This window comes from Numenius arquata, chromosome 13, assembly GCF_964106895.1.
Source record: "Numenius arquata chromosome 13, bNumArq3.hap1.1, whole genome shotgun sequence".
NCBI lineage: Eukaryota > Metazoa > Chordata > Aves > Charadriiformes > Scolopacidae > Numenius > Numenius arquata.
The window spans coordinates 16325858-16346558 of NC_133588.1; the positions used below are offsets into that span (position 1 = coordinate 16325858).

At 36.1% G+C, this 20701-nt stretch overlaps 1 protein-coding gene across 3 annotated transcripts in view; it reads right to left on the minus strand.

Moving 5' to 3' along the window:
* The window catches only part of WWOX (WW domain containing oxidoreductase), a 515980-nt gene that overhangs the window by 395424 nt on the left and 99855 nt on the right, over nt 1-20701 (minus strand). For all 3 annotated transcript variants that reach the window (XM_074157833.1, XM_074157835.1, XM_074157834.1), the window contains exon 6: nt 10074-10162. In XM_074157833.1, coding sequence (XP_074013934.1) covers nt 10074-10162 — 89 coding nt within the window. The remainder of the gene's footprint in view (nt 1-10073; nt 10163-20701) is intronic.

Here is a 20701-nt window from a genome sequence, read left to right on the forward strand (position 1 = left end):
CCAGAAATTATGCAAAGGGAATACTTTCAAATCTTCCCATGAAGCAGAATGTCACACCATCTGGGGCACTTCTCAAGCGATTTGAAAAGTTCACACTGTTTGGAATTACACAGAAATTCAACAGAAAAGGCCTTGCCATATCCCCAAAGTCCCATAAGCAACTGTAGACCTATGTCACGGCCAGTAAAGAAGGCAGAGTTGTGACTTCTCTTCCATAAAGCAGCAAAGTCACAGCCCAGAGAACTTTTCCATCCCGTAACTCTGAACATCCATGTTGCTTTCTCGCAAAGTTAGAAAATTGTACTTCCTTTTGCGAGGGAATGTCTATATTCACAAAGGAAATAACCAACACGCAGGCTAGGGTTATGGCTCTCCAGAAAAAGAGTGAGTTAAACAACCATCTCCAGAAATCCCTCGGGTTTACAAGCAGCACTGATGGGAAACTGAGCAACAAGGCGGCAGCAGAAAATCTCAGGACCACGTAAAATCTAACACCAACCCAAAAATATTTTGATAGCTTGACAAAAACAAACAAAAACAAAGCACTGCTTAACTCAATGAATTTTGGAAACAAATAACGTCTAACTTCCCTTTTTCTAAAAATATTGGCTGAAAAGTCAGTAAAATTACCCTCTATTGCCACCTGTCAGCTGACAGAACTGTGGATCCTTGTCAGACAGGCTTCATTTTAAGGCAAGCCACTAACACAGGACTTAGAGCCCTGTTGGATGACCTCCTGCTAGAAGCAAGGAAAATTCTCTCAAATTCATCCAACTGGATCTCTTTGCAGGATTTGACACTGTTGATCAGCAAATACTTCTGCCCCACTTCCAAGAGATTAATGGGAGTGGACGGAAAATGTTCTGCTTCTTCCTTCGTACCAAATACATGGGAATTATAATGAGCAGCTGCCCTTATGTCTTCATAATCTATCATCTGCATACTGCCATGTAGGTCAACCATCTCTCAATCATTATTCATTACCTCTATAAAAGCTTGAGTATACAATTTCATAAAAGTTTGGAGAAGGAACAGAGGTCTCAACAGACTTAGAACTAAACAGAAAACATCCATTAGTCCTGGTTTTCCCTTTATTAGCTTTTCTTGCACACACGGGGGAAAAAAAAACCCAACCAAAAAAACCCACATCATTTTACACCTCCAGAAATTATTAAGTTATCTTCCTTTGAAGAAAAATTCTGTCATTTTAGCTCTAGGGGTACAGAAGAGTTTGAGAGGCCTACTTTTCCTCTTAATAGAGTGCAGAAGCAATTTCAACTATTGTGAAAATTTTAAGGTTGAACTTCTGAAGAGAAATTCAGACCCAATATTAAATAAAGAAAGATTTAAACATTTAACATTTTTGAACATTTAACATTAACACTTCAAACATTCGTAATCTTGCCCTCAAACTGACCTTAGTAAAACCTGCACTGCCCAAAGCACTTTCCCTCAAAAATGATCCAAGCTGGGATTTCTCCTTCCACTCTTGTATGAGTTTCACAAGGATGACACACAAAATAAGAAAAGCAGGGATGAGGTTTAATTTGTTGACATGATCTGTCTCCCACACTTGGCTAACTTATACAACTGCAAGTGTATAAATCTGAGAAATCAGAAACTTTTTAATCTATGTTTTCTTATTTGGAATCATTACATCAGTAAATCACTTTCTTTTGATAACAAAATATTGCTTAAAAATGAAGGTCAAGATTAGTATTCATACTTGCTTTTTTAACTTATAACTACAAGGCAAGAGGGAGGAGGAGGAAGAATTATCTTTTACAGGCGTATGGTCTGTTTCCTCCTTCCCTTAGGTTCATACCAGGGATTCTCTCACCTTTTGGGGGCCCATTATCCACCGATAATGGAATCTCTGAATCCCCTTTTCAGAATCCTCTAAATTCCCTTTTCCATAACTCTGAACTCCCTTTTCCATAGCTATGATCTAACCCCAAATTCCCCCTGACTGACAGCACACAGTGTGCTCGGGGCATCGACAGTAACAAGAGGTGTCAGTGCTGTTCTTCCCTCACCTCAGTGCCTCCTCAGCACCACATTGCAAACCAAACTCCTTCCAAGAAACCACATTTTCCTTTGTCAAAATATTGCATCCTTGCTAGTTTCTGCATCCCTGGTGATTCAAAACACCTTCATACGTATGGATTTGCAGAGTCCTGGGGCCAGGTTGGGGTAGAAGAGGGATACAACAGGGCTCTGCAACTTAATTTCTTTGTCCATTCAACCTTCCAAAATTTCCATTCTGCATCCTCTTCCTTTTTTTAAGCACTGGCACAATAAGAGGAGCACTTTGTTCCACTCCTTGCCGTGCCTTGCAAAGATATTTTGTTGGTTTTTTAAAATCTCCCTGATGCTTAGGAGACAGCAGCAATGAAAATATCCAGAATCTGGTAATTTTCATTCAGCAGCTCACCTAAGGACACCTCAAAGTGGACACACACACCTTTTTCAAAAATCCCAACAGCAAATCATTATTTACACATATACACAAGCAGTTACAAACAAGCATGAGCCAGCTGTAAAGGAGCATTCATTTTTGCAATAACCATGGAATGATTTGTTGTTTCTGCACGTACTTCTAAATATATGAATTTCATTTGTACACAGTAAGTACTTGTTAGAAAAAAGAAAGCTACAACTCACAAGGAAGGTCAATTACTACTTTTATTACATATTCGTGATATTTCCCATTGAAAACGGCTAACTCCTTGGAAAATGTTTTTGGGACCACGGTTGATCATTCAAACAATAAAACACTTCATGCATTTTGAACATTTCACTTGCCAATGACAACTCCTTCCTCTGTTTTGCCTAGAGATATATAGAGCTGTAATAGAGTTCAGAAAGCCCCTAGCAGCTGTGTGCTGCCATTCAGACCTGAAAGATTCCATGTTGTGATAAAAATTAATGTACTTTGACATCCTCTGGGATTTTTGGTGCCTTGGGAACAGCTAATGAAGAAATACAACCTTTTCAGACTATAATGCAAATTTTTGGATGCTAAGATTAAGACACGTGGTATATGCGTGGCCTGTCTAATGTCAGCAGTAAGGCTTCCATACCCAAGTGCCAGCAGAATCTGCCTTCATGTGTTTCAATTATCTTCCACGGAAAGACTTTAACTAAATAGACTAAATACATTTTAACTTATATGTAATTAAATAGCTACTCTTGCCTTATATTTCAGAATATTTAGTAGACAACATCAATTAACACACAGATCTTCTTAAAATACATTAAGCTATAATGCTGCAAAATCCTTGTTTTATTTGCAACAGAATGCATTTTAATCAGGCATATTAAGTCATACATATTTTACTTCCTTAGATACTCAAAACAGCCTTTACAGCTGGTGCAACCTGTGGAAATTGCTTAGGAAGACAGGGCCCTAAGACTTCGTGAGCCACCTTAGACTCAGCTTGGACGTAGGCATAGACACATGGCTCAAAACAGAAACCAGAATAATCAGTGTGCTGAGCAGGAAGCCACTGGAGGGTCATCAGGGTTTCTTCATTAGTTTACATTGAGAAGAGTACAAAGTGTCCAAAGTGGCAAGTTTGCAAATTTTACACACCACAGCTATAAAACTATGTAAACAAACACCTAACAAAATATTTCTGTTAGTAATACGTAAAAACACTTAATATTTTTGCAGATGCAACTATACGTAAACTTATGGTGAACTGTCAATCCTATCTTTATTTTAAAATCGACTTTTACTCAAAAAAAATTATAAATGTTCTGAGGCAGGAGATATTTCCATGATACATCAGCTGAAATGAAAGGTGATCTGGTGAAAACGTCATGATCTCTGCCTCCAGTAAAAGGGGGCAGGGGTTAAGCTTGAGAGAGTTTTAATTTAAAAAATACTTGGAAACAGTTTTTGGATCCACATGACTTGACACATGCTACCACAAAGGGGTAATTGTGTATGAGAGCTTAAAAACAGAAGAAAGAAGAAAAAGAAGAAAAAAAGAAAAAAGAAAAATATATTTATGCAGAAAGCCAATCCCTAGGCTTTAATAAGGCACAGTACCACCACAAAGAGGAAAAAAAAAAGTTTCACCCTAATATTATTATGTATGTTTCAAATGCAGTCAGCCTTTGATCTTATTTAAATTTAAGATACGAGCTGTCTGCAACAGTAACTTCTGAACTATGCATGTTTCAATACTTAATTCAATGTGGATATTTTTTGATATCTCAAAATGTACAATGTTTTCCAGAAGCCTGTGCCTCAGTGGCACTGTCAGAACTGAATTCTAAGTTGAGAAGACAAATACAATAGCTCAACTGTTACCAGTTTCAATTCAAAAAAAGTATTTCTATAAATGGCAGAGATTTGTACAGTGTTAGAAAATACGTTCAAATTTCAAAGGACTATGCAGCGGCAACAATCATCTCTGACAGAGATACATCTACTCAGAACCATTAAGCATATTGGCATAATGGCATCACTAATAATTCATTTAAATAACATTCCCCTTTTCTTTGGATCTTTTAGGTTATGTATGCAACAACCTGCTAAACATCCCATTTTTACATATGTATTTATATGTATGAATAGAATTTATCATACAATGTCTATGATTTAATTGCGGTTAAATTGGAATTAAAAAACAACTTAGCACACCTGCACTATGTCACTTACAATACAGGAAAATGCAGAAAAACAGTATTCTGGAGTGAATTTTCAGTAGACTCTGAAATCTTAATTGCACCCGCAAGGTTTCAGAGCACTTCTGCTTGCAGCATGAAAAATGAATGTACTCGTGGAGTTTGAGGTCTCAGTTAAGGAGGCTAGCTGAAAATCTGGCCCTCTCCATTTTGGGTTTGGTTAGAGAAATAAGAAGAGACTCTCCAAATGGAGAATCATAATTCATAACTGCTGTCTTTTCCATACTTCTATACACAGCATAAGTTAATAAACTGTTAGCATATGCCAATTCTAACCACAAAAAAAATTCCTATTTTAAATTATAGAAAGCCAAGTGCAGTGAAAATCTACATGTGGAAGTCCTGTATAATTGGGAATTGCTGCTACCAGTTCAGAAAATTCTAAGTAGTAGCTGTTGGCAAACACTACTTTATATCTTTGAAGTAATTCAAGATTTTTCAGGATAATTTCTTTTCTTTTTTTTTTTTTTTCCCCCTCGAACATTGAGAACATTAAATTGATGTCTTACTGTTTGGCTGAAGAGAACTTTAATTCAAACCAAGCGGCACTATGCACCACTCAAAAGTAAAGACGCACATAAAATTTCATCTGTAGCTTTACTGCTCGCTCCTGCCCATGGACCATTTGATCATGGAAGTCTTCTTATGCCGAGGATGAGGCAAATGCCACGATACCATGATTGCAAATACTGGCAACAGGTAGCTATTTGGAAATTTTACAACTGAAACATTAGTGCTGCCCCCCAATTAAAGTATGCAGGTTTTAGTCAAATAAGTGATGATTAAACTGGGAAATAGATACCAAAGCATCCCATCCACAAATGGACATTCCTACACAAATAGCAAATCCTGCAGACCCTGAGCTATCAAACACTGATGCTGACTAAATTTAAATGCTACGTTGCATCCAGTCACAGGAGGGCCGTCATTTTGTCTATAAAGTGGATTAATACCAACCATAATTCCTCACATTGTGCCCACTCAATGAAGAGGAGATTCGATTCAGTGTTTTTTAGTTCCAAAAGCCTAATTTGAAAGATTGGTTGATCTGCCTCTTCCAACTGCACAAAAATCAGCTCATGCCAAATCCATCTTAGCCCAGAACATTATTATAAACAGATCATTTATTTGATTTTCCATAACAGAGACATTCAATCAACTGCCTGAAATGGAAACTAGCGGAGGGGAAAGAGTAGATACAGATAAAAGAAGCAAATTGAACAAATCCAGCCATTTAGGCACACTGAGACCTCTTTTCCTACTCTCATCCTAACCCTAGCACTGTCTTCACATGGAAGGAAGGTGGAGGTCATTCACTCCTGGTGGAAATATCCAATGGGGAATGTTTCTCCAGACAACAAGCCAGAAATGCTAAAAGATAGCCAGAAATCACCATTAAAAAAAAAATATAATAAAAATCACAGAAAAACCAGCATTGTATTTCAAACTACAAGAGAACCTAAAATTATTCGCCATCACTGTAACATAACGAACTGGCTTTCTGTAAAGAATTAATTGTATAAATCCTTCGGCTCTGTCTTTTACCAACTTAGAGTTCCATTTTATGTATTAGTCACACTGTGTTCAGGTTGTGTTGCAATGAATTAAGAGCTAGATCAAGCACTAAACAGCAATATTGTTTTATTCTCTCTTCTCTCAAATCCGACTTTGGGAGATCCAACTAACTTATTGCCCTCAGCTTATTGTGCCCACAGAATCTTCCTAACTCGGAGAGCGAGAAAAAATGGAGAGCATTGTTCTGCTTATAAGGAAAGTTCATATTCTGCTGCCATCACAGAACTGCAGGATCTAAAATAATCTGCAAAACCCTTCTCCCCCAGAGCTTTATTTGAAACCGCCTGGATATAAAAAAAAGGTCTCAGAAAGAGAAACAGCTGCATCAACTCAAGAGTATAGATAATGCAAACAAAAAAATTATTTTTTTTTTCTGTGAGGATGAAGGATTTTCTAGAATATATTTATAGGAACACGGCATAATTTACCAGTGTTTATATACTCTGAGCCCAAATTTTATCTGTGGACAAGGCTGCAGCACCCAACAAATCCAAACAGGAATAAAAAATTCCTATCAAATCTCAGAAGCATGATAACTTCAAGATGAATCACCTGATTTTCACTTTCAAACGAGGAAGCCTTCTTAGCTCTTAAGTACTACTCCGACTTATATTAAATGTTTCTTTTCAGAGTAACTCTTTCCTCCAGTTTATTATTTATGGTTTTCTCAATGCTCCCTCTGTTGCATCATTTTTTTTCCTGTATGCCACCAGCCCCTGTTAAATTCCTGCTGAGCAGAGGATGACACTTCTTCATTCTTCACGTAGTTTCCACAATCTCTCAGATTCTCAAGCACATTCGAGAAGGCTTTTTGCTTTCCCTTTACAAGTTATTTGATTAAGGCAGGAGATTTACCATCTCAGCAATTTTCCCTCTGCTCCCAGCAGTCCCACCATCCCCTTCCACAGCTGCGATAGGTTTCGATGGTTTACCTCAATGAAATTTAGGGATCCTTTTTCTAGAGTAGTTCCATTTTACTTTTCTTATTCAGGGAGAGATTGGTGAAACACAGGTCTTGAAGACTCTTTTGCAACAGCCATCAACCAGGGATGAACAGGCTCCCAGGTTGTGATGTGGCTATGAGTATACCCTTATATCTGCTGACATAAAATAGTACCTACAGCAACATGTGTCCCAGAAAAGCAGAATTTCAAAAGACAAGGAAATCTATTTTACAATTTTCCAGTTATTGGGTCAGGTGTCACCAAGACCAACAAATTCTGTAGAACACCAAAGTGTCCTGGAAAGCAACAGTGGACTGGAGAAATTAAAGAGACAATAAAATTGTCTGCACCAAGAAGCTTAAACCACTGGATACTAAAGGCCTCTTCACATAACATGTTGTGAGAAACAAAAATATAGATCTTTATTAAAATATGTGTGTTCATACAAATTTCTCCTTCACACTTTAAAATTGTTATAGTTTTTTCCTAGAAACCAAGATCTATACAAGTCAGAACTCAAATGAGAGTTTTGTTGAGGAAAAAAAAATGCTTTATTTGCTTTTTCTAGTACTTTATTGTGAAGGAATTTGTAAGAAAGAATAATTTATTCTCATAACGTATTCCCTATGCTCATTAACAGGACTTAGAGCTACCTCATGGGAACTGGGCAGTGTGTCACAGAATGCCTTCTCCTACAGGTGCATGAAATCAGAGATACCAAAGCCTGCTAAGAAAGTTAGGCTACCAGCTGACAGACTGGCCAAAGCAGAAAGAACAAGACTCAGGCTGTCACTGCAGCCCCTAAGATTCCTTTCAATTGCTCATAAAGCTATGAACGCAAAGGAATCACTGATCTGACAAAAGCCTCTGGACACTACAGCAAAACAAATAAACGAAGAGACAAAAGTAGTTAGTGTCCATTAGGGCTGGAAAACACAGAGGGCCAGCATTGTAGTAATAAGGTGCTACTGCCATGTAATTGCTTTTCTGACCATATCCATACATAGTTAAATCACAAAAAAATCAGAGCCAGAAAGACCTAGTAGGTCTTCCAGTCCATTCTCCTGCCAGCGCAGATGATTGTAAGGTAACTCTTCTGTATCTGTATCAGATAAAAGATCTGCTGCTGCAGGCAGTGTGTGGGGTCTGGTTTCCATCCAGCCTCAGACTTTACACAAAATATAACTGGAAATTCATTTTGGTCAGAACCCCACAAGTCTCGCAACAGATACAGACCTGAGACTTTCCTATAATGCTTGGGGTAGTCCTGCCAGACACACACACATCTGAGCACGGATTCGAGACAGAAATATCTGAAGGCAAGGCAGAGGCAATAATGCTGTCTATTACTAAAATTTTTCCAAATAAAATGAGAGTGAAACATCAGTAAAACCTGTCCATCACTGACAATGTAGCTTAACAGACCTACACTGGTAAAACAATGTGTGCCAACAAAAGCAAAACAGGTCTTACTGATTCTATGTCTTTACTGATTTTATATCTTCTCATTTTTTAAGTTCTCTGGCAAAAAATTGATTTAAGCAGGTTCACTTCTAAGGATTTATAAACAAGCACAACAAACGGACTAGTTAGGATGACCACGATATAATCTACAACACACAAATCAAGTTAAGAGCTGCATTTGGAAGAAGGGTGGTTTTAACTTTTCACTGTATCGTATAGTTTTTAAAGAAATGTAATACATTAAAAGCATGAAGAAGCTAAATTAAAATAACTACTGTTCTTACATTATGAAACCGAGTTAATATTAAAGCAGCAAAATACAGCAAGGATTTGTCTTTCTATTTCAAGAAATGTTTAATATATGAAGATGATAAATGATAAGAAAATATTGTTACCAAGGATTTGGGCAGTAAAGGAACTTGTGTTAGAAGTCAGTTTTGACAATTCTTTGAATCTAAAAAACCTGTAAGTACTAAAATGTCATCTGTCTATCCGTGCGAGATTTAGCATTGGCAGTATTTCAAAAGTGAAAAAACATTCTTTGTTATATCTTTTCCCTATGACAATATATTTTCAAAGCTGTCTAAGAGGCCATATTCTCTTGAGAAGCACAGCAAGATGTATATGCATTACAGAAATATATGCAGAAAAAAGCTAAGTTCGAATAGTCACAACAATCAACGGGTCAAACTGTGGATAAAAGCACAAAGTGTGGAATTCATTGTCAAGTGTTGGCACTTAAAGATTTCAAATAATATCTTCAATTTAGAGATTCATTGTTCTGTTCAAGCTAAATTAAACAAACCATTTGGAAGCTAACCTGATTATCTCCATATAAATTTGTCTATTGTTAAACGATGTCATTATCACCCCTTGCCCCCCTTTTTTTTTTTTTTTTTTTTTTTTTTTTTTTTTAATTATGGGCTATTCCAGATACAGGTCTGGAAAATGGAGCTGTCTGGCTCATAGGGATATTTTTTAATGCTTTAAAAATAAAAAGAGAGAGAGAGAAGGTTAGAAAGGGAAGGAAGACAAGGAGTGCACTAATTGCTCATCCCTGACCTCTTCCAAACCACTGCAAAACCGATAAAAGTAGCCTGAGCTGGTTTTTATGCAGTTCAGCTTTGGCCTTTTTCAATAGCCACAGGGATATCAGTGCTCTCTTTAAAGCTGGGGCTACACTTGGAATAATAAGAGAACCATAATTATTTTTTTTTAAAGATGAAAACAAATGATCTTTAATTTACGTTAAAAGAAAAATCCTGCGAAAAGATTATTCAGTAACTGTAGTTGCTGCTCAGCCCAGCTATGGTGAATTCTGCCAACTGTGCTCAGCTGATAAAGACATTAAAATAACAAGAAATTATGACATGTAATTTTCTGAGTACTTACACACTCTTGGATTTGAATGCTTCAGCAAAGCGCTGCACACTCTGAAGAGAAGCAAGGTCTAAGGTCATTGCTTCTACCTTGGCTTTATGCTGGAACGAGAGAAAATATTAAAAAAAAAAAAAAAGATAAATAACAGCAAGTTCAGTTCACAGTATCATGTTACAGTAAATGTGTTGTGAAACTTGTCTGATTCCCTTGTTTAACATTATAACCCCAAAGTGAATACAAATCATCCAAAAGAATGGACGAGCACAACATTTAGTGCCAAAAGTAGCAGTGCAATTTTGTGGTTCTGCTGAAAACATACACTATGTAACACAGAATACAATGAATCGACACAAAGTAGTGTTAAGGTTAATATGGGATATTTTTTGATTCCATTTAGCTGGTGAAACCTAGGTAACTCACGAAATAAAAAAGTAGAGTAAGCATTATTCTTAATGCATGGTATTTTTTTACATACTATACCAACAGAAAAATACTCTGTATATACTCTATAAAAAACAGCTAAATTCAAAATTGCACATATTAATCCAAAACAATCTATTGTTCATAGCAGGTGATATAGAAGACAGTACAAAATGTGTACAGAAAAACACTGATGAGCCTACAGTTTTTCATACAATAAGAGTTTACCAGTGCATAATATCTCCTAAGGAAATGCATATGTTCTGAAAACCAACTTTTCACCTAGAAGAGGATGTGTAATCCCACAAAATAACAGGTTGACCTGAAGGTGCTAATTTTAGGCACCACCAAAAAAACTCTTCTAAATATTTTCAGCTTTAAGAACCCTGTTCTCAGATCTTTTGAAACACACTCCAAATCTCAGAAGAAAAATGAAGCAAAAGTCTATTTTCATTGCAACCACTACAGTGAAAGTCATCACAGAACCAAGTGGACTGTGGCTCTTTCAGGCCACGGTTCTGAACTGGCTTTCGCTGGCCTGGATTTGTGGATGAATATATTGAAAATGTACAAATCATAAATAAATAACTGAAAGCGACAAAATGTTGAGTGTTAGATATCAAATGCAAACTATAATGATGATTCTTCTGCACCAGTTCCATCAATGAAATGACATCACCTTTCTATTCATACTCCATTTTCCATAAGATAATTTATTTCAAACAATTTAATGCTACTTCACCTTTTTTTCTTTTAGCTTTGATGCACATACAGTTACAGAAAAAGACAAAAAAAAACACTTGTTAAGAAATTCAGGAAACTGTATCTGAAATGACCCAAAAAAAGGAAAAATGGAGAAGGGAAAAAAGGATGGGTTTAGTAATTCATTCCATTGAATAGGTCAGCAAAGGCAAATGGCAAAATATTATTTTTTTTCAACTTTCTCCCTGCTTTTGCTTTTTAAAAGCCTGATGGTAACAGTAACAATCTGTATTTCCTTCATAGGTACACACTGAGCACAGCGACGCCCATTTGCTCCATTTTGCTCACAGGAGAAACTGGAGCATGTGTCGTCCAAAGGACTCGGATCAGGACTCGGACTTGCCACCTCGGCTTCTGAAGACATGCGAAAAGCCAAACGTGAGTATGTCCTCCAGACAGTCACTGGGGAAGGAACCAGTTCACATACCACAAGCTTCGGCAAGGGGAGAATCCCCTTGTCAACCGAGATTCAAGCACCTCTAGATTCACTGAGGTGTTTTGTAGACCATCAATTCCTAGTATAGTTTGAGGAGATGAAATGCTAAGCCTTTGGTATCAAACCATTTGCATTCCAAGTTTTCCCACTCTTACTCCTATGTCACAATTTCTTTAAAGCTATGACTAAGGCAATATACTTGCAAGGTATGTTCTTAATAATGTAAAAATATCTCCAATCAAGGACAAATAGAAGGTTTTTTTGTTTTCTTGCAGTAGCCCAGTATTACTGTTGTTATAATGCTTTCCCTCCTTCCCTGTAAGCCTAGGTAGCACATACTGTGGTATTTATAGAAAAAGAAAACATGTTTTTTAATAAAAAATAAAACTAAAAAACATTTTTGCTAAAAGGCATCATAACGGTAATTGTAATCCACAGTCAGAACTGATTGTTAATGGTATGCTGCAAATCCTGATCTAATGTGTCATAATTGTATTATACTGATGTCTCTCACCATTTCACGTCACATATTTTCAGTACTGAATTATGCCGCATTTTATGTTGTGAAATCTTAAATGGGACTTGTCATTTCCCAAATACAGAAGACAGTCTTAAAACTGACATCGTAAAATCAACACACAAAGACAGAAAACTGCAGAATTATTAAAATGAAATCAACAAAAAGGTATTAATGCTCCCTCTACTACTTTATTTTCAATTACATCACTTAGCAGGAAACTAAATAACAGAACGCATGTAGAATAACTTAAATTAAAGAATTAAATAAATTAAAGAATGCACTTCTTAATACAATAACTTAAAAGAGCTTCACTATGTGTCCTTGTTGAGAGCCTGTGCCAAATGAGCTGGTGCCCTCGGTGCAGATCCCCAGGACCAATGTCCCAACAGTGACCAAAACCACTTTCACACCGAGACTCAGAGCAGCTGCACAAACCGGCCAAAAGCAGAAGAAACCCAAGAGGCGGATACGCTTCTGCTCTCCACCGAATCTTGTGAAAACAAGGTCAGCAAGAACCCACTGAAACAGCGCTTTTGGGATGGGGAGTATTTGCGTTTCATCAAGCCCGAAGAGAAGTTGAGGCCTAACAACATCCAGCCACCGACATTCTATCTATGAAGAAACAGTCGAAGACAGATCATTCCCCGCTTCCTGACAACTCCTCTTTTAAACACAACGCGGTAACATTTTGAAAAGTGCAATGAAAAAAATTTTTATCTTGTATTTCATGGTTTCGTGTCCAGTTCTAAAAGCATTTGATCAGTATTTCCAGGTTAAGTTTCATTGCTCTAAATAACACCAGAAAACAGCTTGTTTAGTTTTGTATCTAAGCTGCTCCCTTTCGGAGCAAAAATATTAAAAATGCTTAAGTGCAATTGGTTATATTTTGCACTCATGCTAGAAAAATGCTTATTGAGCCAGAAACTAACAAGAAAGTGAAAACACCCAGAAAGCAAGCAATTTCACTATATGCAATGTATTCACTTTACAGCTTAAAAACTGTTTAAAAATGAACACTGCATGGTAGAGTAGTTTGGCAGTAAACATGATTGTGCATTTGTGTCTTGGTATTGAAGAAGGAGCCTTTTTTCATAGTGAATTTTTCATTCAAATGTAAGTGATGATTTACGTTAAATATAGGTAAAGCATAGCTACATTTTCCTGAAGGATTGCAAGGAAGTGAAGAGCAGTACAATAAGTTGAAGCATAAAAGCTTTCTCTGTCATAATATTTATTATAATGGCATATAAAATAGCTGAAATAAATAATAGATGACTAAAAGTAAATTCATATGATAAAGAATCTTTGAGCAGACACCATTACTTCTGACTGCTCCAGTTTCATACAGAGTTGAAGAGTCTTAATAAATATGCTGTAGCCCCTGTATCTCATGTAAGTACAAGTCATTTTGTAAGGGCCTATTTAAAATGTACCATAGTGGACACTAGATAATTTACTGTATAATTTTACTCTCAAAAAACATCATGTATATAACTTAATATATATTTAAAAGTCCGTAACTCAAAACTGAATACATAGCACAACAACAAAAATATCTGACTTGGAGGAACTGGAAGTACAATAAATTGGTAAGAAGCAGCTTAATTTGATAAAGAAAAACCTTGATGACAACATCTTGAAATGCAAATAGTTCTTCTATGCAGTGTAGGAAACAGAAAATCTTCAGGAAAAAAAAGAATTTGACATCCAAGCTGATGAAAAGTCTGCGGAATTATCTTAAAACAGGTAAAGTAAACAAATAACCAAAACTCAGCATCTGACAAGCAACGCCCAAATAAACCCGTATTTCCATGTTGAGGACAAAGTAGAGGATGTTTCAGAAGCACGTCTGGCAATTTGACACATGGCTCATGACAGTCGACAGCCAGCGCCATGCACTATTTATGGGGGTACATAATAGGGAAAAAGGCTTTCACTCAGGATTAGGCCTGTAAGGAATATTGTCCCTAATGCAGGCAACGCCTGGTACTTCATGCAAAACTGTATTTATGTAACGCCAGGTACAGCTCCTCGTGTGCTTTGAATGCGATGCAGCTACCTCTCACGGAACTGATTGGGACAGATGAATCATACTGCTTTAAGAATAACCCAACATACACGGTAGATGCTTTAATAATATGTTCTTCCACTACATTTGATATACCTTAATTAAGTTCATTAGCAGACATTGTAGTAGGATATTTTTACACTCATTTTCCTAGGTTTCTCCCCTCCACACCCCAATATCAGCAATTTCTATAGGGTACTTTCAAATTTTCACTGACTTTATGCAGGTGAAGGTACACAACACAAACCAATTTCCTAAATATTTTATCAATGCATGTATGCAAGGTACAAGGAAATAATTGGGACCAATTGTGACTCTTCATGACAGAGACAAAAAGGATTTTATTTCATTAGAAAGAAAGAATATTTAATAATACTTGGTTTCACTATTTCCCAATGCATTTGTTTTACCTGTATTTTGGTTGTAATTTACTGGTGTAAATTTTTCCGCTATTCATCTTGCTCTATCCTGTCAAACCTGTTCTCATGCTGTGTGTGAGCTCTCCCAAACCCTGATTTGGAAAGCCTGATTCTTCCTGCTTGAGTCACTAGTTCTTCACAAAAACGGAATTCCAGCAGGGGTTGCCTTCATCAAAGTCAAGTGAAGGCACGTGACCTAATGGGTTGGTATGAGCCTGCAAATTGCTGACCATCCTTGGGCCTACATTTTATCAAGAAGATGGAATTATCATCATCATTATTATTATTATCATCATCATAATTTTCTTCTCGCTATCCCTTCTCCAGAACATTTATGGACATTTGGCAGAGAACAGTATTTATCTTCTTGGCATTATCTACAACTTTGAGAAGAAAGAGACCTCTTCAGAAAACCTGAAGCCCTCAAGCCGTGGCAGGATTGTACTGCAAATTAATGGCTTAAGTTCACAGGCAGCTCCTCACACGTCATAGTCTAGAACAAACACCTGAACTGAAGATTTCACTGTTGAGCTCAACTGGGTTACAAAAGCAACAGAGAAGTCTGGATCCTCCTTTAGCAAGAGATTAAACATGAAGGCAACAAATGAGACACTGAAATTCTGAAGATGAGAGACGAGACGTGAAAGAGTGATAAAGATGACCTGACATGAAGGAGTTCAGTTTCTGAGGATGCCATACACCAACACGGCATTTGGTCGTCACATCTAAACAAATCACTGTTCATAGCAATATTTTTCCTTCTTCCAAATATTTCATTTACCTATAGTTTTAAAATCTACGTCACATGCACAACAATGTGACTGAAGTCTCTAGTTACAGTTTGTATATCTAAGTTGGATGTGAAAGGGCTTTGTTGGTCATGCAACAGTCATTTTAAATTCCTCAATAATTGTAAAATTGCATCTTTTTCTATTAGTAAATGTCTACACATAAAAAGAAATGCAGAATACTCAATTTTTTATAGTTGCTTAATTTTTCAGATTTTAATATCTATTTTTATAAATCTTCTGCAATAAATACCCACTACAATAAGCAATGTTATTTCACAATCTATGTATTAGTTAGCTCGTAGATCAATATCTCTGTAAATTTGGCCTTATGTATCTTCTGAAGATAATTATAGAGTAAAAAAGGAAAAACATCTGCATTTCTTTCTGAAATTAATACCTTCAGAGAAGTAAACTATGTCACGGCAATCCTAAATCATGCTTAAAAAGAATAAGAGAAGTCAGTCTCCTAAGGACACTTAAAATTATTAATTCCTTAACCAGATAGAACAAAAAAACACACACAAAAATTACTACTCTATAATTTCAGAATACTTCAATTTGTAGGCTCCAGTTCCTCCCTGATTTTTCCTGGATGCACATGGTTCCATTTCAGGCTGCTTTAATAACAAGAAATTACATGCATTTAAAAAAAAAAAATCAATCTACCGTAGGTCTTGGCAGCAGGAATTTGTTTGGCTCTTAATGTACATGAACTGTGGGTATTTACTTGGGAGCCTACTTTTAGCTGGATTTTTTTTCTTTCCCTGGGTATAGATCATCTCTTTCCCTCTCCAAATGCCCATTCCTGTAAAGCTCATTTGAATTTATCTTGGGGAATCTCAAATAATCTTGGCAATATATTACACGTATATGGTTTACTGTTCTAATAAACATATCCTCTTGTTTACAGAATAATCGAGGGAGCCTGGGAACATGTAACCCAATCTCCACTGTGGAGAGCCTCCTATTCAAATGCTTTTAATTCCTTTCGTTCTACAAGATCTGAAATGATAGCAGAATACATTTTCAAAAACAACAAGGCAAACAGCATTGGGATAATTTAGAAGCTACAGACTTTGTTTCCTTTTAAGAAACTTGCTCAATTTAAAGTTTCTAAGACTAAATAAACCCAGTTTCTGCGCTGCTGAGAAATATGCAATATAGGAGGTAAACAGGTTAATGGTTCTGTTGGAAATGGCAGGAAAAACAGTATTTCTAAATTAAATCAGTAACATCCATACTGCAATCCAATATTTTTGTTGTTAATTATCCATAGAATTAAAGAAGTGTTATCTTATACGTACAGCTCTACATACACTGATTTATAACACTCGGAGCAGGATTTCCCATCCAGATTCTACCCACCAAGGAAAGTTAGCATCCCTGCTGCAAGATGACAAACAAGACGAGAAAAGCATGATGGTCAAAAGGGCAACTATGTTTAAGTAAATACAAAATGAACCCTTTTTCCCCGTTCTCTCATGATCCATAATCATAAGCTATGTTGTTGCCTGAAAGTGCAGACATGCACTGTGCAGTGCATTAATCCTTCAAACACTAACAGATGCTGGCAGGGATTTAGGCTGGAATGTATTTACAAAGTGACAAATTATGTTCCGTATTATACAGAGAGAGAAAGAGCACCCACAAATAGGCTGATAAATGTCAGCTGCAGTCACGACAAACGGTTTATTTTTATTATACTGTAACCACAAATGTTTTTTGCAGGGAGGCCCAAAGATTTATTTGTTGCAGGAAAAAACAAGATTATATATGACACAAAGTAATAACTGTGAGATCACTGATGTTCTGGGCAGCTTGCCCTCCTGGAAGCTACGCTCAGATTGAAAAATGTTGCTTAAAAATGGTATGTTATATGACACAAAATAAATAGTTCATAAATCTGTATTGAAACAACAATAACTAATAATTAAAGACAGTCTTAGGACATGGCTTACACAAGCTAAAAGGAAATCGTAGTATTTCCTTTACTGGAATGTTGAAAATGAAGTAACAATATTAAAATAAATCTGATGAAATTGTTTTCGATTAAAAACAAAGTGCTGTAATTGTTAGATGGAAGCAACGTATATTTTAAATGTGGTCATAGCGCTATATGAACATTTAGTGTAGCACAATTAATTGGCAGAATAGTGACGTCTGCAGGTTTAAAAATGCATTGCAGTTCTTTTGAAGTACCTCAAAGCTTGCCAAGAGATTTAAGGGACCGTTCTTTCCCCCCACTCTTAATGCTAGGAAAATACAAATATCAATATGGTTAAAAGTCACCACTTAAATCATGAATAATTTCAGGATGCTTCAACGTAACTAGAAATAAATACATGAGACAAAGAAAGAAATGAAAGAACTGAATAATTAGCTACTTAAGGCATTCTAATTAGCAGTTCAGGGTTACAATCTCCTAGCTTTACACAATATAAAATATATATCTGACAGAAGAATATCCTTAAAATAATAAACCCATATACAAATTCTTTTGTTTCCACAACGGTTCACATTCCCTAGCTAAGAGACACACTGAAAACGGTCACATTGCTATGTATGTAATTTTAGAAAGTGAAATAAAAGGACTGAATCGCATTAGTAAAGATTTCTTGTACAAATAAGGATTGGCAGGATCAGGTTCTTCATATACACTCAATATACACAATATAGACTTGAAGAAAAATATGAAGTCTTTCTGCACGCACAAGAAAACATCAGGCGTATTTGAACAGTACTAGAATATGGAAACCTGGCATGAGGCCACCGGGTTTGTGATCACAAAAGGAGGAAGTTTTTCTGTACTTTCTTCCTAAAGAAATAAAGAATTTTGTGACAAAGAAAACATGAACAAAATAAGCACAAGGGCTGGAATTCAAATTCTGCAAAAATGTGGCACATCTCAGGAATCATTTTCTTCTACTTGTAATCACCAATATAGTGATTAGCATTAAAACATATCATTAAAAACACAATGTAATTTCAGCCTTTTTCTAAAAATCTGAGCTCAAAGTCTAGACCAGTGTGTTTTACAGATGAATAAAGCTGATGGCACTCGGACAGGAGGGGTCATAAGGCCACGTCCCATTGTTCTAATAATTAAGAAAGTTTTAAATGGCTTTAGTGTAAACATGAATTAAGTCCAAAATCCTGTGTCTTATTTTTAAGCACCATCAACATTAAAAGCTCTGAAATTTTCATTTACTAAATATACATGAATTTTCTGATAAAATTTTCATCTCTAGATAACAAAAGTACTCCAGAAAATAAATCTCATGCAGCAATCCAGTGGGAAGGTTGATGGTCACCTATCATTATACTTATCAGAACACTGATTTCCTCATTACAAGTTAATAATGAACAATGTAGTGACAATGATGGAGAATATGCCTCAAAAATTATATATATTCTTACAAGTATTTGTCCATGCAAAACAAGGAAGTGCTGCCATTATAACAAATAAAACAGCAAGAAAAGCATAATAACAACCTACTTTTAACTTTAAATATCTGCCTGAAGAATAGGAGTGCGAGATTGATAGAAATGCTTTCTAGATGAGAGGGAGGGGGAAGCAAGGAAGAAAAAAAACAACCTCCACTGCCTTTCCCCTTCATAGAAGAAGCAAAAACCACAAAGAACTGAACATGACGCGAAGCAGCACACGAAGTTTGTGATTAATACTCTCTCTACTGGACAGAAAGACTTTTCAGATGCCGTCTGCAGTTCTGCAACCATAAATGTTAATGGAGTCATTCAGTTATTAAACTGTTTTTAATTTAGCAGATATTGTTACGTAGCTAAATAACTGGCACATATTCTACCTTAAAATTTTGCTTTTTTAAAGCAAGTAGCTTAGGCTTTTCCCAAATTTTAAGGTAAATCCTGGCTGTACCTCCCTGAACACCTGAAAAAATAGCAGCTACTCTATATCTTACCCATATGCCACATGCAAAAATGTAAAACATATTAAAAAATTTCAAAAAGCAAATTTCCAAGCAGATGTTTATAAACAGAAGGTAACGGATAAAAACCCAAACACAATGCTGCTTTATGTTACATGATTCACTGATGAACCCATTGGAACTACGGCAAAAAGCCCTTCTGGAAAACTTCCAGAAATTAAAAGGTGCAAACAAGCTGCCTAATACCCTTGCGTAGACTGAATTCTTATGAAGAAAATAAAGTTTATTGTCTGGAAACAGAGAAAGCATGAGGAAAGCACTAAAGCAATGGAGGTGAACAATTAGACAGATGTTCACTTAAGGAAATAAAGAGAACAGAAGAAGCCATCACTGAGGAATTTTACGAGAATACTGACAACTCTGCACCTCATCAAGGGCACTGGTAAAGTTAAAGCCACTGAAGCCATTTCTACTCAACTCCAGTATAACTGCTGACCTTGCAAAAGTCTGCATTTAGCAAATGTGGCTTAGGAAAATAGCATTATACTTTCCATTTTACTATTTTTTCCAAACTCCATCCATACACTGCACTGTATTTTTCAAGAAAATTAACCTTATTTCCTTGTATAACATTACATATACTCAGATATTTTTTTTCCAAACTATGCTCAAGTATCAGGAAAATCTATATTTAAGAAGCTTTTGTCATTTAAGCAAAATTAAATAGTGTCAATTACATCTGATTTCAGAAATGTGTACACACGAATAGCTGGAATGGTTTTGCTTAATATGATTATATATGTTTCTGAAGTAGTCAGGACTTTGCCTAATGGGCAATATGTCAATCCTGACTTGTTTTAGAACACACAACTTTTGGCATTTAACTACTGAGAGAAAAATAGAGAAAAAGCAGATTTTGTTGATAGACTATCTTGTAGGGCAAGAAAATACAGACGTACATGCAGGTAAAAGGAGAAGGAATTAGTAATAAGAGGTAAGATTTTTTGGCAAAGACAAAAGCCTTACTTTTCTGTGCTCATGCAGGATGAGGTACAAATCTGTTCCATAAACAGATCTCTATTGTTTATAATATCATTTCAATACTCTGTTTGGTTTATGATAATACTTCTTTTGCAGATTTTCAGAAAAATAGCCTCCAAATCTCAAGTGCGTTGCTGATTTCTCCTTTTATCTACTCATATATTTTCAAAAATTACTCTCAACATCATCAGAGACGGTAGCTCAGTGTCACTAACACAACTTTCATCACTGTCTCGTGGGCAGTGCGCTGCTTCCCACAACATTCATCAATTGTTTCT